This window comes from Squalius cephalus, assembly GCF_949319135.1.
Source record: "Squalius cephalus genome assembly, chromosome: 2".
In the NCBI taxonomy this organism is placed as follows: domain Eukaryota; kingdom Metazoa; phylum Chordata; class Actinopteri; order Cypriniformes; family Leuciscidae; genus Squalius; species Squalius cephalus.
This window is the reverse complement of record NC_137123.1, coordinates 62936049-62962899: the sequence shown is the minus strand read 5'-3', so window position 1 is coordinate 62962899 and position 26851 is coordinate 62936049. Positions and strand designations below refer to the sequence as shown.

The 26851-nt window shown below is 37.9% G+C and overlaps 1 protein-coding gene across 3 annotated transcripts in view; it reads right to left on the bottom strand.

Annotated features, from left to right (window-relative positions):
* LOC307154220 (neural cell adhesion molecule 2) overlaps nucleotides 1–26851 on the bottom strand; it is a 318857-nt gene that overhangs the window by 59021 nt on the left and 232985 nt on the right. For all 3 annotated transcript variants that reach the window (XM_079864005.1, XM_079864006.1, XM_079864007.1), the window contains exons 4-7: nucleotides 21987–22130; nucleotides 18106–18243; nucleotides 12746–12863; nucleotides 2649–2818 (exon numbers count right to left, since the gene is read on the bottom strand). In XM_079864005.1, coding sequence (XP_079720131.1) covers nucleotides 2649–2818; nucleotides 12746–12863; nucleotides 18106–18243; nucleotides 21987–22130 — 570 coding nt within the window. The remainder of the gene's footprint in view (nucleotides 1–2648; nucleotides 2819–12745; nucleotides 12864–18105; nucleotides 18244–21986; nucleotides 22131–26851) is intronic.

Below are 26851 nucleotides of genomic sequence, written 5' to 3'. Positions count from 1 at the left end.
TATGTAAAAATAAATATGTATAAATAGTTCAATATTCATAAACTGTATTGATGAATTTCCGTCAACAGGCGGCCAATATTTGCTTTATCTATATTTTTATTTTCTCAATTATTGATGATCAGAGTGTTCCCTAAATATTTAGAAATATGTAAAAATAAATATGTATAAATAGTTCAATATTCATAAACTGTATTGATGAATTTCCGTCAACAGACGGCCAATATTTGCTTTATCTATATTTTTATTTTCTCAATTATTGATGATCAGAGTGTTCCCTAAATATTTAGAAATATTTAAAAAAAAATATGTATAAATATTTCAATATTTATAAACTGTATTGATGAATTTCTGTCAACAGATGGTCAATATTTGCTTTATCTATATTTTTATTTTCTCAATTATTGATGATCAGTGTTCCCTAAATATTTAGAAATATGTAAAAATAAATATGTATAAATAGTTCAATATTCATAAACTGTATTGATGAATTTCTGTCAACAGGCGGCCAATATTTGCTTTATCTATATTTTTATTTTCTCAATTATTGATGATCAGAGTGTTCCCTAAATATTTAGAAATATGTAAAAATAAATATGTATAAATAGTTCAATATTCATAAACTGTATTGATGAATTTCCGTCAACAGGCGGCCAATATTTGCTTTATCTATATTTTTATTTTCTCAATTATTGATGATCAGAGTGTTCCCTAAATATTTAGAAATATGTAAAAATAAATATGTATAAATAGTTCAATATTCATAAACTGTATTGATGAATTTCTGTCAACAGGCGGCCAATATTTGCTTTATCTATATTTTTATTTTCTCAATTATTGATGATCAGAGTGTTCCCTAAATATTTAGAAATATGTAAAAATAAATATGTATAAATAGTTCAATATTCATAAACTGTATTGATGAATTTCCGTCAACAGATGGTCAATATTTGCTTTATCTATATTTTTATTTTCTCAATTATTAATGATCAGTGTTCCCTAAATATTTAGAAATATAAAAAAAAAAACAAATATGTATAAATATTTCAATATTCATAAACTGTATTGATGAATTTCCGTCAACAGACGGTCAATATTTGCTTTATCTATATTTTTATTTTCTCAGTTATTGATGATCAGAGTGTTCCCTAAATATTTAGAAATATGTAAAAATAAATTTGTATAAATAGTTCAATATTCATAAACTGTATTGATGAATTTCTGTCAACAGATGGTCAATATTTGCTATATTTTTGTTTTCACTATTATTGCTAATCGGATGGTTCCCTAAATATTAATTTGACACCAATCACAGTTTTAATTAGGTTTAGAGATGCAAAGCAGTGATATTACACAGTGTGTGACGTCTGTTTCAGTTTAGTTGGTTTGTTTTCCCTGTCGTCTGTCTCCCTCTCGAGTGAATGTCAAGCTCTACAAACGTTACAAAGTCACAAATGTGTTGGCACTCCACGTTCGGCACAACAAAACTCCCACCCAATAAGAGCACAATATAAATGTGCTCTCCGAAGAACGAGCGTCTCCGGCTCTTGGATCTTGATGGAGGAGAATAAATCTCCATACATTTCCATGCAAAACACTGGAGGTCCAATCAAAATAATCAGTTTCTGAATATGCACAGCAGCTTCAGGAAAAGATGAATTGAATCTGGATCCTATAAAAGAACCTGCTGGAGTTCCTCCACGATAATTGAACAGTCTTTCATTTCTCTGTTTGAGATAGAGGCGCGTTTACTGCGCTGCCGGCCTCATGTTTGTGGCGCATTGCTTCAGTTTCTTCAAGAGAGTGAAGAGTGGAAAGCAACTGAATGGAAAAAGAAAAGAAGACTCTGCCTCGAGTAAAGACTTCCTCTGTCACAATAGGCTCGTTTCCATTACAGATTTGCGCAAAACATTTGCGATTTTTTCTAAATGTGAAAAAAAACGATTACAGCGTTTCCATTAAAGGAGAACTCCGGTCAATTTTAACATTGAGCTCATTTTTTTGTACATTTGGAGTGCTGTCAATACAGAGAACAACGACAAAAATCGGTGTTGCCTACACCGTGTTATCCTCTTTTTAAAATTTGCACCCTGTTGACTTCAATGGGGCAAGTTTTAAACCTGCTTTTAGCCTCTTAACATCCTTGATGTGTCATTACAAGTGCACAGGTCATGTGAGTGATTCCTTCAGAGTGAACACGAGTGAATCTGACTGCAGTAGATGTGAAAGATATGAATAAAAATGATGTTTATTCAGCCAGCGCTCATACCTGTATTTACTTCCTGTTTTCGGTCGAAGTCCATAGTAATCGATTGTCGAGTTCACGCGCATGATCATAGGTACAAAACCAATGCGCGTGAACTCGACAATCGATTACTGTGGACTTTGACCGAAAACAGGATGTAAATACAGGTATGAGCGAGTTAACAAAATTCGTATGAATTTGTACGAATGACCTACCCCTGACCCCGCCCCTAAACCTAACCGTCACTGGGGTTTAGACAAATCATACGAATTAGCCACATTTTACTAATTTGTACGAATTCGTACGAATTGGTCGTGAGATAGTGTTGGATTAATGTAGACGTAGCCTGAGAGAACACAACAAAAAAACACTAATCAATGAAGACTGAAGATGAATATTTCCTCACCGAACACTTTGAGGATCAGCTGACTCTCCGAGCTCCCGGCCTTGTTTGTGGCGCGACAGATGTACGGTCCTCCGTCCCCTTGACCAATGTTTTTAATGGTCAGTGTGCTTTTGCCCCCATCCATAGTGTTCAACACATACTGCTCCGAACGCTCGATCATGTGACCCTTCCTGAGGAGAGAAAACATCGGTTGATGAGATGATTACCTGTAGCTGGAATAACAACAGATATGAAATCGGACCTATTCTGCCCTTTTATAAAGTCTTGATGTTGTTTCAGGCTCTACTAGAACTTGAATGTTGATTATTTTCCTCATATTCTCCATTGTTGCGGCTCCTCTCTTTAGGGCTGTGCCGGTAAACTTGACAACCGCATCACCGCGGTTGTAAAACGCCACCGCGGTGGCTGAGTAGTACCGGCGGTGGTTCGTCTAAAAAAAAATTTGTATATGAATGCATGTTTTACATTAATATTATGACACACAAAGCTTTGTTTACAAAATAAATAATAGGTTAGCAATTAAATGTTATATCGCAGCCATGGAAAAGTTTGAATTCATGACGAATTGAGAGAGTTGTACGTGAGCCCATAAACTTAAGCTTTGTCGGCTTTGAATTCTGGTTTGCGATCTGGTCACCCGATTATTAGCGAATTAAAAAATATTCCATTAGTTATTCCTTATAGAAAGCTTGAATTATCTACTTTTAAACAAAACAATTCAAAACGAAAATAAACCGACTAGCATGCTTATGTATTCCGTATGAAGTGTGCATTTCTCTCTAGGCGCGTTCACTGCGAAGAGTGAGCATCGTCAACTTCATCTTTGCAGCCCGACACTGACACACACACACACACACACACGCACACACACAAAAAAAACACTTTATTAATAAACAATTCAAATGTCTCCTTGCTATATTTGACATGTTCATAATCATTACTTTTGCCGGTTCTTTGTGACAGCTGTTATGTGCGTTATTGGCAGCGTCACCCTCCGGTTACATGAACGCGTCACCGCCGCATCAGCACCAGAACATGGAGATTTTATTTTAAAGAATGATCGCACAACAGACATTAGAACATTAGATATTCTATAATTAAATCAACTAATCGAATATTCAAAAATCGTGACTCAACCCTGCATGGAATGTCTTTTTTCTTTTACCATATCGCGTCTCACCCAAAGACGCGTTATAAACGTTTCTTCCTTTGTTCGATTTTAGGTCGATTATTTTCGTATTCTTTACTGTGGTAAAGTAGAAAAAACACTGTAGGAGAGATAGCCTACATTTTTACTTGTAAGTCAACTTCTTTTTAACACAGTTTGTGCTTGTTAGACATATGATAATTGGTAAGGCGCGTCAAGTTCATTTTGTAAAGCGCGTTTCACACGCGCGGGTAATTTTAGTTTGGCTTTCTCTGGCAGCGCGCAAACAGCCTAAATGCCTTGCCCTTGTAGAAGATAAAATTCGCTCTTCATACCTTTTACAAGTAGAAAACATGAAGATATCAGAAAAGAGATCGATGGTCTCTTTCCTGCTCGTGTCCCACATCCCTCTCAAAGCGCAGAGCGGTAGGCTTTCACGCGCCTTTGTGTGGAAATATTAAACGAAAGTTTTTTTTTTTGTTTTTTTTTTAAAATAGATTAAACTTTATTATATTATGCAAGTTACCAGTATTTACTGATATTTATTTCAATGCTTTACAGGCATTTTAGTGTGTTGTTTCTTTTATTTCAAAACAACCCCCCCCCCCCCAACCACCGCAACACCGCCGGTATTTGGGTCCATTACTACCGCGGTGGTAAAAAACTGCCACCGTCACAGCCCTACCTCTCTTCCCAGTCTGTCAGTAACGCTCTGTTTACTTCCTGTCTCTATGAAGCCCCTCCTTCTGAAAAGCACACTGTGCTCTGATTGGTCAGCTGGAGCAGTGTGTTGTGATTGGTCGAGCGCTTCGAGTGTGTTTGGGAAATGTCCCGCCCCTTTCCATAACTGCCAGTTTAACACACTACTAAATAACTCGACCAGGCCCCGCCCCTTTATTCTGCGCATAAATTATTTAAATGAGGAATATTGTGACGTGTTCGGAAGAAACTCAAGACTACAATGGAGGCGTTTCAGGAGTTCAGAAACACTGACACTGATATAGAGAAGAACTGGAGCTTTTTCATGATCAAACAGCAACATTACACACTAAACACAGATGATGAAAGCAGAAAAGGTCCTCTTTAATACAGTCTATAAAATAACATTTCCTCACTTATATCCCATTTGTGTAGAAATTAATTTGTAGAAAGGTAATGTCCATGACTACATGACTGCATAAAGACTCTTTAGGAAAAAAACAAACAACTTATATCTTAATGTGAGCAATTTTATGTCATGTTAACAACACATTTATTTTATATTAGATCATTACTCCAGTCTTCAGTGTCACATGATCCTTCAGAAATCACTCTAATATGATGATTTGATGATGAAGAAACATTTTAATTATCAATGTTGAAAACAGTTTACTATTTTTTCTATTTTTTTAACAGGATTCTTTGTTGAACAGAAAGTTTAAAAGAACAACATTGAAATTATAATCTGAATAAAATGATTAATTTTATAAAAAGTTGTAGTTCTCTAACTACTGTTTACATCTTTGTTTGTTAGTTAAACCAAGACACACAGAAGAGTTTCTGAGTTTAAGCCACAGAAAGTGCAGAGACAAAAGAAAAGTAACTACAGTAATGAAGATTCATGTACCGAACAATTCAATCTCAATAACAAGGCCACAATTAAGGGAAGTGGATGCAGGGCGATCAGGCAAAACAAAGGGAACACGCAATTAGATTTAACAAGCTAACCGAAGCAGTCGGGACACGAGTCTGGACTCAAACACAATCCAGAGCCGAAAATTAAGATTCTGTCAAAATTTACAGAGTCATTATTCAGTGCAAATGAAAGAGAACATCTGCTAAACATCTCCTTTTGTGATTCAAAGAAGAAAAAGCCATGAATCGAATCAGCAAAATGATGACAGAATGTTAATTTCTGGCTTAACTATGCCTTTAAATAGGATGAGGAACAGATGCAAACTATAACTAATTAACAGCTGAAAATAATGATGATAATTATAACAGTGTGCACTAACATTAAGCTCATAAATCTATCGGATTGTAAGTGTTATATTTTCCGTCATTATTACGGGTATACTGAAGTGTATATTTATATGAAAGTTATATTTATTTTATTTATGTTTATTGCACTGAATTCTATAGAACTGAATTAGAATATTACTCATTAATGCTTATTAATCTATTTAAAGGGGTGGTTGATTATGATTTGACTTTTCTAACTTTAGTTAGTGTGTAATGTTGCTGTTTGAGCATAAACAACATCTGCAAAGTTACAACGCTCAAAGTTCAGAGCAAAGGGAGACATTTGCTTTTACAGAAATCGCTTTTTAAGGACTACAACAAACGGCTGGTAGAGACTACACCACATTCCTCCCGGGTTAGTGACATCCCCAACCCTAGAATTTACATAAACCCCGCCCCCTGAACACGATTTATAGATTATCAAGACAGAATATGCTAATCAATGACTAGAAGATAACTACACATCAGCTTCATAAATTCACCAACTAACCATTCAGAAATGTCCTGTTGCTTCTACATGTTGTCTCTTCTTCTTGAGTCTCTCCATCATTGTCTGCTTACTTGCTTATTAAGTACCGTACAGCTCTTAACGATGCTAGATCCTCTTATTTCACCACTACCATTAGGAATTCCAAGTGCAGGCCCAAATCACTCTATGCAATGGTTAACAAACTCACAAATCCACCACAACATGTTATTTCGGGCTCTGTAAGGCTTGTAAATAGCTTTTCTCAATTCTTCTCCGATAAATTGAAGTCAATCACTGCATCCATTATCAAAAACACTCCTCAAATAAGTGACTCAAATGTTCATTTAAAGTTAGCTGCTTCCGCTCACTCAACAAACTATCTCTCTGCTTTCACTCTAACTACTCCTGCTGCCATAAGTGACCTAATTGTGACATCAAATTCTACATCTTGCCGGCTTGATCCTACACCTACTGTTTTGCTTAAGTTGTGTGTGTCCGAGGTTGCACCCTTCATAACACATATGATAAACTGTAGTTTGGTGTCTGGCACTGTTCCAGCAGAATTAAAAATGGCTGCGGTGACCCCCATTCTTAAAAAACCAGGCCTAGACCACCTAAATATGGACAATTACAGACCAATATCCAACTTAACATTTTTAAGCAAAGTCCTTGAAAGGGTTAATGGTCTTTTTGAACCTTTTCAGTCTGGTTTTCGCCCATCACATAGCACTGAAACTGCCCTTCTTCGGGTGGTTAACGATATTCTTTTGTCCATGGATTCAGGGCTGATAAGCATCTTGTTGCTCCTTGATTTAAGCTCTGCTTTTGACACAGTCTGCCATGAAATAATGATCTCTAGGCTTTCTGATATTGGCATCACTGGCTCTGCTCTTTCCTGGCTCATTTCCTACATCAGCGACAGAAAGTATTACATCACTATACAAGGGTTTAGATCTGCCACTGCTTCACTTACACAGGGTGTTCCTCAAGGTTCGGTTCTTGGCCCGCTATTGTTCATCATCTACATATATCCACTTGGTGTCATCATACGCAGGCATGGACTTAAATTTCATTGCTATGCTGATGACATTCAAATCTATCTTACCACCAGCTCCGATAGGCCAGTTTTGCCTGACTCACTCACTGCATGTATCAGGGACATCAAGCATTGGATGTCCCTGAATTTCCTCAAATTAAACGATAAGAAAACCGAGTCAAAAGGATGGACCAGTCCTTTGATATTGATGGTATCCACGTTAAGCCTTCATTGTCAATTCGTAACCTTGGTGTCTTATTCGATCCAACTCTATCTTTTGGCTCTCATATTTCTTCTATTGTTAAAAACTCTTTTTTCCATCTTCGTAACATTGCTCGTCTACGATCTTCTCTCACTTTAGCCGATGCTGAAACATTAATTCATGCATTAATCACATCACGCCTGGACTACTGTAATGCCTTATTTCTTGGTCTTCCCAAAAAACTAATTTCAAGATTACAGTAGGGGAGCGCGGGGCACAACCTAACGCGGGGTTAGTTGTAACACGCTTGTTTTAAATACTTCCGCACATGCTTGGATGACGAAACTTTGTTTATTTACTAGTTGCCATATCAACACTATATAGAAAAAAAAATCCGCCAAAATTATTTTATTTTTGGAAGATATCCATAGACATTTATTAAACCATAGCAAAAGTAAATTTCTTACTTAAGTTAATTTTTCATCTCTATTTTTTGTGTTTATTTAAAATAAGACAAATCTGATATTATTTTAATCTCCAAGATGTTATTTAACAGTTGAGATAGTTCTTTAATGCTTCGCTAACTAGCAGAAGACACTAGCAGGGTTTAAATCCCAGTTGTGCAGGCGGGGGCATGTTGTAACACTGCGTTACAATGTGCCCCTATTAGAAATATGCTATTATATTCTATACTATTATTAATTTTATTGAGAAAACGTGAGAAAAAGGTGAATAAAGACTGAGTGTCAATGTCCAGAAATTACAAATTATTTATTTGTTTTGAACTATGTTGTATAGCTGTGTTTTCATGTGTTCGTAGCCAAAACTCAAAAATGAGTTTATATTTAATTATTAAAAATTGCCATTATTTTATATGACAAAGGTTTTTAATTGTATTTTATTTAGAAAATATTTTAGTTTGTTTTGTATATATTTTTTTATTAGATCAGATCACATTTTAAGCTGCCATATGGTCATGTTACAATTTGCCCCACACATGTTACAATGTACCCCACCTATGGGGCATGTTGTCACATTTCACTTCCATTCTTTCGGGGTATATCAAGAAAAAAGTATATGTATTAATAAAACAAAAACACATAATTGTAGTAGACATGTGGGAAATTAATGTGGGAAAAAATAAATACTCTGAACCATAAATAGATTTACACAAACTGAGAAAGTCAAAAAGCGTTAGGTTGTGCCCCGCTCTCCCCTATGTTCAAAACTCTGCAGCAAGAGTTCTCACCTCCACTAGGCATTCTGCTCACATTACTCCTCTGCTTCATGAACTTCACTGGCTACCTGTGGCACCACGTATCCACTTTAAGGTATTGCTAATAACATTCAAAGCATTAAATGGTCTTGCTCCCCAATATTTGTCTGACCTAGATCAGCTGAACTTGGTTTATTGTCCGCCCCTCGTTTCCGGCTGTCTACTGTAGGTGGAAGGTCATTTAGTGTTAATGCTCATCAACTGTGGAATTCACTACCTCTCACACTACGTAATACCTCATCTGTGGCTACTTTCAAGACCCAGTTAAAAACATATCTATATAACTTGCATTTTGGATAATGTGACTATCTGTATCCTATGTGACTGTAATGTATGTGTGAGTGTTTAAATGTATTGTAATTTACAATGTAAAGCGACCTTGAGCTATGGAAAGGCGCTATATAAATAAAACTTCTTCTTCTTCTTCTTCTTCTTCTTGTCTGACTCCGGTTTGAACATAAAAGGCTAAAAGTGTTTGACATTTTCAGTGCATGTGTGTGTGAGGTAAAAGGACACAAGCTCTTGAAGCTCCGCCCCCTGTGCCGGGAGCAGCAGCTCATTTGCATTTAAAGGGACAGACACAAAACGTTTTTGCTCACCCTCAAAAAGTGACGATTTTAACATGCGATATAAAAATATCTGTGGGGTATTTTGAGCTAAAACTTCACACACACACTCTGGGGACATCAGAGACTTATTTTACATCTTGTGAAAAGGGCATAATACCAGTCCTTTAATAATAATCAATTGAGACCTGGATGACGTGTCTTAAAAAGATAGCGATCATTCTGTCATCATTTAATAAATCCAATGTCGTTCCAAACCTGTTTGACATTCCTTCTTCCATGGAACACTATAATATCCTATAATATATTAAAATTATTACAAAATTATTAGACATGAAGTCACAATTATGACAATTCAAAGTTATGACATACTAATTCATTAAATTATTACATAAATTGAAATTATGAGATAAGTCACAATTATGAGATAAAACTCATAAGTCATAAAAAGTCATAACTATGACAAAATAACTAATTAACAGCTGAAAATAATGATGATAATTAACTAAAGCAGGTGCGCTAACAATAACCTGAAGCACACTTTCTGCTCTGGTATGTTTAAATGAAAGATTATCCTATAGACCCAAATTAGAATTTTTTTTTTCCTAATGCTTATTAATCAAATTAAAAATAATTAACTGAAACCTGCAGGATCATGTATCTCCTGTCTGTGCAACTGGACAGCATTTAAAAACCTCACATTATTATTCATTTGTGAATCTACACAGTGTCTTTTATAGCAGTGAACTCATCTGACATAACTCAAAAAGAAGTTGGAGTGAATTAAAGAGAACTTTGTTCTTCTGCGGTAAAAATACCTCTTGATTTGATGCACATTTACGAAACTATCGTGCCAATCCTTAATGGGTTTAAATCGGTGGAAACTATAATTGCGCAGCACTTTACGCTTGCAATATTCACTGATGGACCTTTCGAACTTCTCTGGACCTTCTCATCAGCTCCACTCATGAGAAAAACAAATCAAAAACTGAGAGAGAATATCTCCAGACAGCAATGAGACTATACGGAGAACAAATGGAGGCTGTTGTCCAGCTTCTCAGATGTTTCTCACATGCATCTCCTCTAGAATTCCAGAAAGATCTCAACAACGTCTGTCAGATTTGCCAAACTATTGAAATGTACAACGCAACTCTTCTAGTCCGCACAGGTCAGCGAGCAAACATTTACAAAAGGCTCCCTCACACAATGCACAGATTTCAGAGAAAGCTCAGAGTTTGAGTGATTCCGGCCCTCGCCTCAGTGATCATGCAAGGCTTTGAACATCTGATCAAAGCACAGATCACCTCTTCACGTCCGACGCCACAGACACGCTGACATTTGCATACAGAGAGATAGATGATTCGAGGACACTGTGACCTATATACCAGCAATGATGTCAAGGCCCCCCACACTCCCTCAATCACTCACTCACTCACACACACTCAGTTACATACTCACTCACTCACACACACACACACACACACACACACACACACACACACACACACACACACACACACACACACACACACACACACACACACACTCAATCACTCACTCACTCACACACTCACTCACACACTCACTCACTCACTCACTCACTCACTCACTCACTCACTCACTCACTCACTCACTCACTCACTCACTCACTCAATCACTCACTCACTCACTCACTCACTCACTCACTCACTCACTCACTCACTCACTCACTCACTCACTCACTCACTCACTCACTCACTCACTCACTCACTCACTCACACACACACACACACACACACTCAGTTACACACTCACACACTCACTCACACACACACACACACACACACTCACTCACTCACTCACTCACTCACTCACTCACTCACTCACTCACTCAATCACACACTCACTCAATCACACTCACTCACTCACTCAATCACACACTCACTCAATCACACACTCACTCACTCAATCACACTCACTCACTCACTCACTCACTCAATCACACACTCACTCACTCAATCACACACACACTCACTCACTCACTCACTCACTCACTCACTCACTCACTCACTCACTCAATCACACTCACTCAATCACACACACACTCACTCACTCAATCACACTCACTCAATCACACACACACACACACACACACACACACACACACACACACACACACACACACACACACACACACACACACTCACTCACTCACTCAATCACACTCACTCACTCACTCTCACACTCACTCACTCACTCACTCACTCACTCACTCACTCACTCAATCACACTCACTCACTCACACTCACTCACTCACTCAATCACACTCACTCACTCACTCAATCACTCACTCACACACACTCAGTTACACACTCACACACTCACTCACACACTCACACACACACACACACACACACACACACACACACACACACACACACTCACTCACTCACTCACTCACTCACTCAATCACACTCGCTCACTCGCTCACTCGCTCACTCACTCACTCACTCACTCACTCACTCACTCACTCACTCACTCACTCACTCACTCACTCACTCACTCACTCACTCACTCACACACTCACACACACACACACTCACTCACTCACTGACACACACACATTCATGCCCAACCGCTGGATCTTTAAGGTCTGTCTCTAAGCTTAAGGAATAAAACATATGTTCTAAGAACATTTTGGCAATGACACAATTAGGCTAGGAAAAGGTCATTTATGTCTAGTTTTTGAACGTTTTTCTTGGTTATGCGAACAATCCATTACATCGTTCTGCAGAATTAATTAAAGGGATAGTTCACTCTATTTTTTTTTTTACTAATCCTGGCGTTGTTCATTTTCAGTCCACAAAAAAAATGAAAAATGACCTGTTCGCGCTCATACATATAATCGCAGTGGCCAGCATCAAGCTTTTTAAAAAACACGCAAAAGTATCACAGATCTCATGCGACACGTGTCATATATTCCACATGGGTATATGATAGGGTTCGGTGAAAAACAAAATTTCATACATTATTTGACAAAAATCCTGACCTTGGCTATTGGTCTTCTGTGCTGAAGACTCGCACAGAAAAACACACAAGTTGTGAGAAAATAAGATGAATAAAAAGGAAATTCCCCAAAAATATCAGTCAGATTGACAAATGTGAACGCGATATCTTCTTGCTACGACAAACTAAACACATATATTCACCCCAGAGAAGAATACAACGACTGTATTTCAAGTTCTGAGAAAACACAAGGGCATACAGCATTAGAACAACACCAGGGTTCTTATCTTTTGAGTGAACTACCCCTTTAATGTTACCGGAAGAACGTTTGTTCATAACTTTGCTAGAACATCAGCCAAAGTCAGCTGGGCACCAACATTCAGAGTTTCTCTTGACAAACGTTACTGTTACCCACCAGTACCAGGTCACCTGAGGGTCGGGGGAGCCGGAGGTGATGCAGGTGAACGTCACGGACTCCTGGTAGTCTGCCGTGGCGTTGAAGGACTGCTGTGGCACGGACAGAACCGGAGGAACTGGAACGACACCAGACACACAGTTAATAATGCATGTTCAATATGCAGGTGCTGAATGCAGGTAAAGTCAGATGCTTGCATTTGTCATGTTTGGATTAGACTAACAATGGGCTACTTGCACAACTACTTCCGCGTTCTACTTATTACATACCGGGAGTTTCCGGTTAGTGCGTTCAGCGCACATACACACATGAGAATGCAGATCATCACTACGTTTTATGGATGCCAATTGATTAAAACAATGAATAATGATCTCTGTATTAATTATCTTGAGCCTGCTGAAATGTTCCTATAAATATATTTTCTTTCCAACTGTTCATTCTGAATAATAAATAGGCTAAATATATTTATCCACTAACCTGCAGCAGTCCTATATGTCTTCTCATTAACAGTGTTTTTCTCTTAGCCTACTTATACCTGTTTAGTTTACATTTTTTTAATGAATTTGACTAATAAGAAGGATTGCTTGTGTGCATTGGTGCTTTATTGCAGTCTTTTTAACATAGTTGAATGAATGAATGCTCGCGATCGGTGCCTGTAACTATGTTTGGCTTGGTTTGGATTAAAACTTGAGTTTGGAAAATTCTGCACACAGTAAACATCAGAAAATCCCTTCTTCTCTCAATAAAAATGTTCAAATTTTTAAATCTTATCGCAGACACTCATTTTAGGTGGTTTGTTCAACTCATTGACCACAGTACATTGAAAGTAAACATAACCGGAAATAAGTGATATGTATTGTTTCCAAACGGAAGTGCGTCACGGAGTTCAGTGCAAGTGGTCCATTACCCAACATATGTGTCTCCTGTCTGTAATTGAACCAAACGACAACCTTCCGCTCTCTCTCTTGAATCCAACACTGAAGTGACTTAAACTGCAGTTCATAGAGACAGGCTCCAGAAGAGAGTCAATCCCATGTTAAAATGCCCAACTTTACAGCAGAAAAACACATGTTTACAGTCTGGTGCAAAATGTGGTTTTGGTCTATATCGCTAATTTTGCCCTTTATGACGACTGTGAGGCGGGTGAATTTTTTTATAACTCATCCGTTTAAATGATATTAAGCCTTAAAGCTCTGCATAATTAAGGGTGTGGCCACTTGAGTGACAGGTGGATTGCCGCTGATGTCACTACTAGCCGTTTATCTGCTGTTTGTTAGCGTCACGTCACCTCAGCTAATCCGCCTCGCAGCACATTTCCGTTTATCCGGGAGTGATGATGGCCAAGATGGCGACGGCCGGCTCCGCCCACTTTGGGCTTCAAAAACGCTCTTCAGAAACACTACGAGTGACGTCACGGACACTACGTCCATATTTTTTTACAGTCTATGAATTAAACTAATTTAACTATCAACCACGTCATCCGTTTGTTAACATTCTCTCTTCAGTTTAATTCCCCTTAAATTTCCCACAGTAATGTCCTTATTTCAGGACATCTGTTTGATGTCAGTCTGATGGGTTGAATCGATCTGATACGATGATTGAAGAGAATAAAACAGACCTCAACAATGTTTCTCTCCGAGCACAATCATTATTCGCCGCTCTGTGATTTGCTCCCTGTTAGAATTCGCCCGAGTTCAAAGAGGTTGAAATGACTGTTTTTTTTTTGGGTGATGTGTATCGGTGAAGGACATCTCGGTGACATTTCCTTTTAAAAGATCAAGCAGACGTGGAGAGAAGTTGCCCATTCGACCCCTGTCTGCACTGATACGGCTCCTCTGATGATGAAAGTCGGGGTTAAGGGCTCGGAAAGAGCACACTAGCGCATGTCTGCATGCTAATCATCAGCGTATACGTATTCCACATACACAACTGTACAGGATAATTCGAAGACACGGAGACGCAACAAACAAGGAACCAAAACACTTGCTCAGTTATGTGAAGGATCTCTGCTAAAACACAATCTCAGAGTGTCACAAATGCTGGTTTACGCTGGTTATGAGCTCATGCTGGTCAACCAGTTCGACCTAGAGAAGTCTTGCTGGTTCAGCTAACTGGTGGAGACACAAGCACAACATTTTCAAAAAACATAACATATGACAGCTGGGATGAGGCAAGATGGTTGACTAGTTGTTCAACAACCGACTTAGTGACTCTTTTAACTCACCCTAACTTAATATTAATTATTAAAGCGATGCTGTGCATGAATTTAGAGACGTAACATCACTTCTGTTATTCTGTGTGTGGCCTAAAAATGCTCTGAGAAGTTGCATCTCTAAATTCTTACAGTAAATATGACGTGTAGATATATCCACACTGCAAAAATTCAAATCTAAGAAAGTAAATGTAAATCTTATTTTAAGAAAATTGGTCTTCTTGTGAACTTTAGCTAATTTTGAGGTATTTTTTACCAAAAACAAGTGACAGCTATAAAATGCAAGTTTTTGTGCATGAATCTTAATTAAGAAAGGTCAAATATGATTCGTCCTTCGGATGAGACGTTAAACCGAGGTCCTGACTCTCTGTGGTCATTAAAAATCCCAGGATGTCCTTCGAAAAAGAGTAGGAGTGTAACCCCGGCATCCTGGCCAAATTTGCCCCTTGGCCTCTGTCCATCATGGCCACCTAATCACCCCCATATACTGATTGGCTTCATCACTGTCTCCTCTCCACCAGTAAGCTGGTGTGTGGTGGGCGTTCTGGCGCAATATGGCTGCCGTCGCATCATCCAGGTGGAGCTGCACATTGGTGGTGGTTGAGGAGATTCCCCCATCTATGTAAAGCGCTTTGAGGTCTCAGAAAAAGCGCTATATAAATGTAACGAATTATTATTATTATTATTATTATTGTTGTTTTTGTTACACTGCAAAAAATGTAATAAAAAATTCTTAATTTATTGGGTTGTTTTAAGAATTTCATCTATTTTCAGGTTATTGTGCATCTTCATTTTTTTTTTTTAAATAAGCTGTTTAAGGTTTAATATTCTGAAAATGTAACTAATTATTTATCATTTTTGCTTAGTTTTAAGATCCAAAAGCATTTATTAGTGACTAGATATTTATGCTATTTTCAAAAATTCTTATCAAGTCAGTTTTGGCAGATTTGTATTGCTTGATTTTAGTACACCTAGATTTAAGTGCATCTTGCTTGTTTCCAGAAGGGCATTTCTTGCAGTACTATATTTTTGTCTTCGACAAAACATATTGGTTTCATAACACAATCACCAATCATATTTCCCTCAAAGAGTCTTCAATCTTCCAAACTAGCCTCAAACAGATGGTGCGCATATAAGCAAAATGGCCACGTTAATTCAATAAGGAAGGTCAAAGCAGAAAGGGGCATTTCATTATAGCAGCGTATGGTGTTTCAACACGCCGTTACGATCCACCGCAGCTCTAGCCAAGGCTGGGAATAAATCTAGGGGAAAATTCTGGATTCAATCTCTGTTCTTGGATACGAGACTCAGGCGTTGACGCTTTCTAGTCAGCGTTTGCTAAGTGATTTAAGCAGCAGGTTGTTCTGTTTTGGTGGCAGACGGCGCTTGCCATGTCTTCGGGATAATAGGATGCGCCTCATTGAGCAAGCTTATTGGATCTTCCTGAGAGCTATAAGTGGTGATGCTAAATTGAATGCAATATGCTTTTTTTTTTCTTCTTCTTTGCATGCTATTACATCAGTTTAAAGAAGTATGAGTTGTGCAAATACTATTGTGTCCGTTCAGGCAGAGCTCAGCGCTATCAAATCCTGACGGCGGCTCATTTCGCGGAACAAGGTAAATGAATGAGTTCAAAAGACAGGCAGTGTTTTGTGAAGCGCTCGCCAAGATAAGGTCGTCGTTTGCTTGTGACTCACAGAAGCTTGAAGAGTGTGCTAATTGAAACATTTAGTCTCAAATCTAGTCAGCAGAAAATTGAGTGTAAAAACGCTGAGATGATAAACTATGTGTGGATTTGTAATGTGAAACGCCCATTTTAGTTTGAATGTCAAAAGACCAGCATTACGGTCTTAACTGGTCTCTTCAGACTGGTTTACATAACCATCATAGACAAACCTTTACCAGCAAAAGCTGTCATCTAGTTTAGCAGTCTAAATGCAACACACCACCATCTAAAACACAATAAAAATGACCAAAATGTTTCATTTCCCATCAAAAAATTCATAGATGTGTACATTTAGTACATATTGGCTCTATCTTGCACCCAGCGCAATTGACTTACACTGACGCATGTATTCCTATTTTGCACCCGCGCACAGCGGACGTTTCCCGCCACAGACGCACGTCTGTAAATTAGGGAATGAACTTGCGCTCCCGGGGGCGGTTCAGCGAAAAGAGGAGGCGTGTTCCAGCGCAAACGTTCCCTGGTGCTATTTTGCAGTTTCAGAAAACAATTCCTCCACTGACCAGGAGAAACCTCGTCTAAAGTCAGTGGCGCATTCAGATGCTATTTTAAGGGCGCATGCTTGGCCATAATGTAGCATGTGCACAACGCACATACACTTTGATTCTCTCATCTACACAGACACAGCAGTTTTCATTTTTGCAAATCATACATTATTACAAGGAAAAATATTACCACACGAGGGAAATCATTGTGGTGTCCATGAAGATGTGAAGAAATAGGCATAAATCTAGCTTACACATTTACCCAAATTATTATACGCCTGTTTAAGCGAAGCTAATCTGGGTGTGTTTCTTCATCCCCAATGTCACTTCTCTGTGTTTTACGGCCCTGACGAGAACGTCCGTCTCCTCGGCTGTGAACCGCTCCTGGCAAATCCGCCGTTATAATAGCAATCCGCCATGGAACAAGCGTGCCTGCTCTTAAAGGGAATGTGAGATGTCACTCTGATTGGTTTATTTCACGTTATGCCCAAACCACACCTATGAGTAATGAAGCTGCTTCAGACCAACACATTTTAGATTTGCGTCGGGCACAAGAGTCATTTATCCCGCCGGTATAATAGCAACAGCGCCCAAGATCCGCCCACAAAGTTACTTGCGTTTCGCGTTTGATACTTGCGTTTCAGATCATTAAAATAGGGCCTGTAATGTTAACCAAGTACAAATTTTAATTTGGAAAGAAAAAAATGTAACTGACCAATTGTCATTCAATAAAACTTTAGCTCTTTTAACAGTACAAAAAAAGAGTGATTGTGTTAATGGACTTTATAATAGACACTTGTGAGTCAAGACATAACATACAATTCAGGTCCCTGTGTCGAGCGCTACACAGTTATTGAGCTGTTCAGATCTCAGTGAGAAGTTGCACACATGTTTCCACGCAGTGAACAACAGCTCTCACCGTTCACCAGCACCACGATGTCCCTGAAATCGATCTCTCCTCGGGCCTCCACGCGCGCCTCGCAGCGATACACACCCTCGTCAGCTTTGCTCACTCGCTGGATCTGCAGGTTGTTGCTGGGAAGGACTTGAAATCTGCCTTCAGGAAGAGAAAGAAACACAGACATCAAGACTAATCACTGCATGTTATAGCTGTGTGTGTGAGTGTTATTCACAAACAGTCTGAGACGGATGGATCTATACGGCACTTATTGCATAGGTTTAATTGCACAAGTTACGTGCTGAAATGTTCAAACACTGAGTCTAAGTGGTGTCCGTAGAATAATATAGGGTTCACAGACAACTGGAAACGTTTTTGGGGCAGACCTGACCTGTTAAAAAGAGATGGTGCCGCTCTTCTCTCTAGTAATATGACACATAGTCTTACAGCGTTTTCACACCTGAGAGTCCGCACCAAAGTTCATGTTTTGATGCATTTGATACATTCGGTAAGTGTTGGTTTGGTTTCACATTGCAGTTATGCGAGCGCACTAAAGAACTTTACATACACACTTGCGTCGTGTCGTCATCATCTCTGTGGGCTGCATCTTGACATTGATTGGTTTGTAAGCGGACGTGCGTCTGACGTCAGCGTGTTGTCAGTTCGGCGGGAAACTTTGACAAGAATGAATGAACAGACGCATATCGTTGCCACTATACTGTTATTATTACGGCATTACTCCCTGCAGCTCCAGCTATACTCGAGGAGAGTTCACATTCGCCAAATCAACGTCCTCGTTGTGCGAACATTTGATCGTCGCCGGCAGGAAAAGAGGAGAAGAGCGAGCAATCCTGCGGGAACATCCGAAACTTCCTGTAAATGTTCTGAAAGTCCGAACCATACAGAGAATGCTTTCACACTAGAAACGAACCAAACCTTTGTTCAGTTTGATCCGGACCGAGACTATCTCTTTACATCTGACCACATTTCGTCTGTTTGATCCGGACCGTGGTCATGGGGAGGTTTCACACCTGTAATCTTGATTCGGATCAAACTGAAAATCAGAAAATCTGGAACAAACAAGGAAGGTGTGAAAGGGCCCTTAGAGTTGAACCTTGACTAACTGGGGCTCAGGTCAGACTGGCTAAACCCACCGTCTGCTAGCTGTCTCACGTCACAAAGTCAGATAAATCCCAACACATAGAGACTCTTTCACCAAGATATCATCACATAGAGACTGTGGGCCCTATCTTACACCCGGGCGCAATGCAGCGCCAAGCGTGACGCAAGTGTTTTTTGCTAGTTTCAGCCCAACGCAGTTATCATTTTCATGTCCTGACCAACTGAAACCATTGGTTTCACTGGTTTTCACATGGTCAAACTGTTTCTATTGACCAACTGAAACCTGATCTAAAGTCAATGGCGCAATATTTTATTTTTTTTGTAATGAGCGCGTTAGTAATGTGCACCTATAACGCGCGTACACTTATTACACACACAGCACAGACAGCACACAAACATGCCAAATATTTAAAATTAAAAGGATTACAATGTAAAAGATTATTATTGTGTACATAAAGATAAGGTGGAATCCGGCTTGTCCCGTAGATGTTCTGCTTGCAGGCTTTTACCTCGCGCACGAGCAGATCCGTTTGCGCTCTGGAGACGCTTCGGTCTTTCCACTATCAAATTCCGTCATGTAAATAGCGAATCCGCCATGGCGCGAGCGCAACTGGCATTTAAAGGGAATGGGAGATGAGACTCTGATTGGTTTAACCCACGTAAATCTCAAAACACACCCATTACTCATTAAGAGAATAGGGACAACCCTTTTAGACCATGCACCGGGAGCACCGACCATTTTTCCTGTCATTAAACTAGCAAAAGTGGATTCGGACACGCACTGTGAACTTGCATCGTGCGCTTTAGACCATGAGCTTAGATGCTTAAAATAGGGCCCTGTGTCTGTTCCCCGAACTAGGAAATAAAAAAACTCCCAAACCCATTTAAGGATAAAAATGTAATTGATGTTCAACAAATAAAAAAACATATATAATACAGATTAACAAATGATAAAGCTCAGGTTGCTGAATATTCAATCCCTTTCTTCAAAAGCCCATACAGAAAAAACACATGAACTTTACATGTGCAAAAACTCATGTGATCACATGCACATGTGATTTTGCACATATGAAATTTAATGCACAAAAACATGTTAAAAGCACATGTGAAATATGTCGATCACATGTGAAACGTGTTTTACACATGGGAAATGTGTGCTTTTGGAACATTTACACATGTGAAACACATAACGTGAAATTCATGTGGCTTTTCTGTAACTTATTGCTATTGATATGATTACAGATCATAACCTAGCAACAGTAATAGTGATCCTGAAACTCACGTTAACAAATTGAACTAATAAAAAATAAATAAACTGTGTCTGTGCCAAAGAATCCTTCAGACTTTCCAGTCTTGGATTTTTTGGATTGATTACTAAACTAAAAACCAGACATAGGGTTTGTAAGAGAAATCATTCTGCTATGTTTAAAGCCTTTGACAGCAATATAGTCCTCTGTGCGGTGAAATGAAAAAAAGCAGAGGATTTAATCAACAGACTTCTTTTTCATCTGAGCACAATAATAGGAACATATTATCATCAATCCTCAAAACTACTTCTGCTTCCATTTCAAGGACATCTGCTAAATGAAACACCTTCAGGATTACAGCCTTTCTTTTGCTTTTGCCATCCCTCGCTGATAAACACACACCTTTTCTCTTCTCATCCAGGAGAGACATTTATAACCGGCTCCCTTATTAGAATAAAAATAATCAAATCTCCATCTTTTAATCTTTCAGGCTGGAAAAGTGCAGATAGCTTGTCAAAGTTCAGCCTTTGAATTCCAATTAAGGGTTTGACACCTAAAATGTAGACAGAAGTTTTTATTCCGTCAGCAGAGAACTTTACTGAATACAGACTCTGAATGTGGTTTATTGTTTTAGCATTTCATAAAATGTTTAGATAGCAATGTGTGTTTGCGCATCTTTCAGTACAATAAATGACGGTTCTCTTTATTTGTAAGTCACTTTGAATAAAAGCGTCTGCTAAATGATTAAAAATAAATGACACTTGAGATATATTCTTATTCACATTCTGTCAAATTTGTAAATATATGTGTGTGTGTGTATTTATGTACAGTATATATATATATATACATATATATATATATATATATATATACATATATATATATATATACACACACACATTAAATATTTACAAACTTGTATGTTAGATGTGATTAATGTCGATTAATCAAATCGATTAATTGCGATTAATCACATCTAACATACAAGTTTGTAAATATATGTGTGTGTGTGTATTTATGTACAGTGTATCACACACACACATTATATATTTACAAACTTTTATGTTAGATGTGATTAATCATATAAAGTAATCACAATTAATCACATATAACATAAAAGTTTGTGTGTATGTATGTAACACACATACATACACACAAATGTATGTGTGTGTGTATACAGTATATATATATATATATATATATATATATATATATATATATATATATATATATATATATATATATATATATATATATATATATATATATATATATATATGGGTGTGTGTATGTGTGTTACATACATACACACACATATATTATACATTTACAGTAAGAAATTGTACATTTTTATTTTCAGGTCTATGCTCCAAAAGAGATTAACAGGTAATAAGAGGATCATAACTATTACATAAATATAATTTAGTACCATAAAATCCCCTAAAAATTCGAAATATTAAATACAAATATTTCCTTAATCCTTTCATTGAAATAAAAATACCAACGGGTTAAATGAAGCGCCTCAGTTCTTACTGTTGGGTTCGGACGTGATTTCTCTGTTCTTGTAGAACCAGGACACGGCTGGCACAGGTGAACTGATGACATCACAGATGACCTCAGCGACTTCGGCCTGACGAAACTCCTGCGGCGTCTTCACCTCGCGAAACGTCAACTTCTCTGTGAACAAACAAACACAACAACATAAAAGACCCCAGGATTCTCACACGTGCCTCAACCGGACACAGACCGGCTCAGGAAAACAAATCCTCCAAATTAAAAAGTCACATATCTAAACTTATTTGATTTTGTTGTCTGCCACTTTAAATGCTTGAGCGCTTTAAAGCAGGATGGATTCTGATTGGCTATTGGCTGTTTTTATCGTTCATCAGCTGAAAAAAATAAAATGTTCTGAAAGTGATTATAATAACAGCCTGAAATCTTTCCCAATGGCTCTCAATTAGAGTGCACTGCAGTTCCATTTTTCACCACAGATTTGAATGGGAAAACTGTGGGGGCGCTGTAGAGCTGAGGACCATCATAACACATGCCTGCCGAAGCCATACATTAAATCCTGCTGACTTCACGACTAAACAGTTGATGGACCCCATTGACTTCCATAGTATTTTTTTTCCTACTATGGTAGTCAATGGGGTCCATCAACTGTTTGATTACAGACATTTTTCAAAATATCTTCTTTTGTGTTCAGCAGAAAAAAGAAATTCTTACAGGTTTGAAACAACTTGAGGGTGAGTAAATGATGACAGAATTTTCATTTTTGGGTGAACTATCCCTTTAAAGTGTTCTAGTAAACAGACAGAATCTCTCTAAAATGATTTTTCTATTCTGAATCTCATAATTTGTCTTGAGCGGTGAGGTCAGGGCAGAGCGGCGCACTGGGCCCTGTTTCTACACTGATTTTTCCAGCGTTTACCCTCATTGACCCACTGAAAACACTGAAGATCTGGCTTCATTTCAGCACGAAGACACAGTGGAGAACGCGATCCAACAGACTGTGAACTGAAGGTCATCTGACAGAAAACACTCAATCTTTTCACTTCTGAGAAGAGGAAAGCGTCTTATTGAGATTTATAAAAAAAACAAAATATGTTGAGAGTGATTTGCTTTTTATTTTCTGTGTTTTTTGTATTTTTTGTATCGACCTTCATAATGTACCAGTTCAGCCTGAATGACATCAACACTGAGTGAGTTTGTGAAGTAAAGTTTGTAATTTGTATTTTTTATTTTCAAACTGGGCGTTTTGAGTTTTCAGAGAACATTTAGAAATAATGCTTTCATAACTTAATGGGAACATTAGCAAAACATTCTTAGAATATATTATGTTGGCTGGGAGTATTTGCTCTTTATATATTTAAGTAAAACTTGATTAAAGTGGCTATGTGTGACCCTGGATCACGTCTCCAGTCTCGAGTCGCACGGGTTTATCTGTGGCAATAGCCAACAATACATTGTATGGGTCAAAATTATCCATTTTTCTTTTATGCCAAAAATCATTAGGATATTAAGATCATGTTCCATGAAGATATTTAGTAAATTTCCTACCATAAATATATAAAACATGTATTTTTGTGAGTGAATGCAGCACAATCGCCAACATAAATGAACAACTTTAAAGGAGATTTTCTCAATGTTTCGATTTTTTTGCATCCTCAGATTCCAGATTTTCAATAGTTGTATCTCAGCCAAATATTGTCCTATCCTAACAAACCACACATCAATGGGAAGCTTATTTATTCAGCTTGCATATGATCTATAAATTTCAATTTTAAAAAAAAAATGACCCATGTGACTGGTTTTGTGGTCCAGGGTCACATATGTAGAATTCAGAAACCCGTGTTATTAGCGATCTCTGCGATTCACCGTCAACAGATGAGGTCGTTAATATGTCACTGTTATGATAGTTTGATCATAAAGTATATTTGAGACTATAGACTATATAGATCTCGCTAGTTTGAATGAATCCCTTTTCTTTGCATAGCACATTAACATAGTAAAGAATAACTCTTTAATCATTATCCTGAACATAAGCTTTCGTTTAATGTGCCATTGAACGGAAGAGAGGCTCTCGGGAGCGAAACCGTCGCGTCCTTTTGATTTTCCCGGCAAAACCAGCCAGACTCCTTTACATAAAAATACGCTTTCAGGCTTTCATAGACTTTTTATTTTATTTCACACATTGTCAATAAAAAGCGACTAATAAATTCAAATTCTGATATTTAGCTCTTTTAAAACTAAATTCTGAAGATTTAAAGATTTGATGACTTTTAAAGGTCAACCTGAACAGTTCTGGCAGATCCAGAGACTAGTTACTCCCCCCAGAAAGCACTCATTTCATCAGTCTTGTACTGTAAAAACTAGTGCAACGTGAGTCCTGGAAGCTAAAAGCTTCAACCTGCCAATTTTTTTTGCAATAATCATGAGCAGAACGCATGAGATGGTCAGCACACACACTGTGAATGAGTCTGAGAATGAAACTACTTTTGCCTCGACATGCAAGTATTGCTACAGTAAGTAATGCTATTCTGTCTTAAATGAATTCTTAAATGAAAATTTGCCAGCTCTGATCAATCTGACGACTTTTAACCTCACAGGTCTCGGCTGATTTGCTCCATCGCAGCAGAAATCATGTTCTGAAGAAGAGCTGCGCTGGGGAAAGGTGTGTGTGCCTTTGGTTGTGGCAGGTCAGAACTATCACAACGTTTCACAATGAGTGCGGTGTCAATATGTCAAGCTTAATTTAAATTCAGTGCTAATATGCCTCTATAATATCAATAAAATCTGTATAAAACTTGCTTGCGGGAGGTGAGGACGCTCAAGCAACTCCACAGCATTAATGGAAGATATTAGTAACACTTTACAGTAAGGTTCGTTAGATAACATAAGTTAACTAAGAATGAACAATACTTCTTCAGCATTTATTAATCTTAGTTAATATTAATGTCAACATTTACTAATGCGTTTTTAAAATCAAAGTTAACATTAGTTAATGAACTAACATGAACAAACAATGAACAGCTGTATTTTTACTAACTAACATTAACAAAGATTAATAAACACTGTAATAAACGTAATGCTCATTGTTACGTCATGTTAGTTAATACATTAACTAATGTTAACTAATGAACCTAAAGTGTTCCCAAGATATTATATGTAATATAAATTAGATTTTTTTTCTTAAATTTTTACATCCAATAAAAATCCCATCAGCATTCTGTTACCATTCCTCCATTACGATCTTGACTAACGGGCCAAATTTACTAAACGACAAATTAGCGTGAGAGCGCAATGCCAAAACATCGCCGATGGGAGTGGAAAGTCCTGAGCGAGATCTACTGATCATTTCCATAATGACCAACGCAATCTACCAGGTAGTGTCACGGTTCATCGATCCATGTGTTCATTTTGTGTATCTGTTGGTTGTTGTGGGTGTGGGCTTTGAGTGTGTAGTGCTTGTTTGTTGCTTAGTAACCAGCTGATCACTTAATTAGTCCGCAGCTGCAGCTAGTTACTTCTGTTGTTATATCTAGCGGGAGTGATTATTGCTGGGTGTTCGGGTCGTCACTTTTGTCACTCTTGTTTGTGTTCTCTCACCTAGTTCCTGTGTCTGAGTTTCCTAGCGGAGTTATTTCCGCAGCTAGGAATAATGGAATAGGATCGATCTCGTCTGTGTTTCCAGACTTCTGGAGATGGTTTGGAGGAGTTCTCTTCATCCAGTTCCAGTTTGGCATCCGCGCTGGATTTATTCATATCACTTATCCTCTCATGTGAATGTGTATCCTGGTCGCACGCCTGTTATACGTGTTTTTTTTTTAGTATTATCCCTGTTTTAACCTGTCTTCAATAAACTGCTTGCTTGCACTTGGATCTACGACTCTCATTCTGACAGATAGTGTCTGATGTGCTTTTGTTGGCTGGTGAAGACTAAAAATGTACTGTTTAATGTTATTTTTTTAGTATTATTTTTCTTTATTAATTTTCATAATAATTTCATAATGTATTTTATGAGTCATGTGTGCTGATGAGAGATCTGGGATGAGCTATATTTTGCTTAGAGGAATGTGTGCAATGCAACGTTCACTGAGCAGAGATGTTCCACTAATGATGATACTTCAAGTTCTTTACAAGGAAAGGAATGTTTCAACTTTTGAATTTTGAATTTGAATTTATTTATTTGATCGGGGACAATGCACAAAAAACATTAGTCTAAAAAAGAAGAGATGTCATGTGCCAGGTTATAGCAAAAAATGCTAATTTCCACCCGCAGTCCCTGGACAGGTTGATATTATACTTACAAAAATTCATAAAATATATACAGAATAATACATGGAAGCATTACTTCACTCACATCATAAAAACACTCTCCACTTCAGGAATCTATCACTCACTCACAGTTTACATCGTTCATATCACGGTCATTCAGTGCGTACAGGTTTGCTTTGATAATAACCACTGTTTGGTCAGGTGTGTAAAAGTACTACTGTATAGTTTGTGCATGAAATAATTTCGTTTGGAAGAGTGTTCCAAAGGCTCACTGCTTTATAAGAAAACGATTGTTGACCATATGTGGTTCTACGTCTTGGAGCGCTGCACTCTCCTCTGACTGTCGACCGTGTGGCTCTAGAAATTAGTCCGAATTTAGTGTGACAAATTTTCTCAAAGGGGGAGCAGCAATGTTATGGATAATTTTAAATAGAGCAGAAATTTGATTATATTTAATGAGGTTTTCAAAACTCAATATGTTATATTTACTTTGTATTTTACAATGATGGTACTGGCGAGGCTTTTTATCATGAATTTTTATGGCCCTTTTATATAATGATTCAAGTCATTTTAACAATGTTTTACACGCCTGAGACCAACTAGACATGCAATACAGAAGA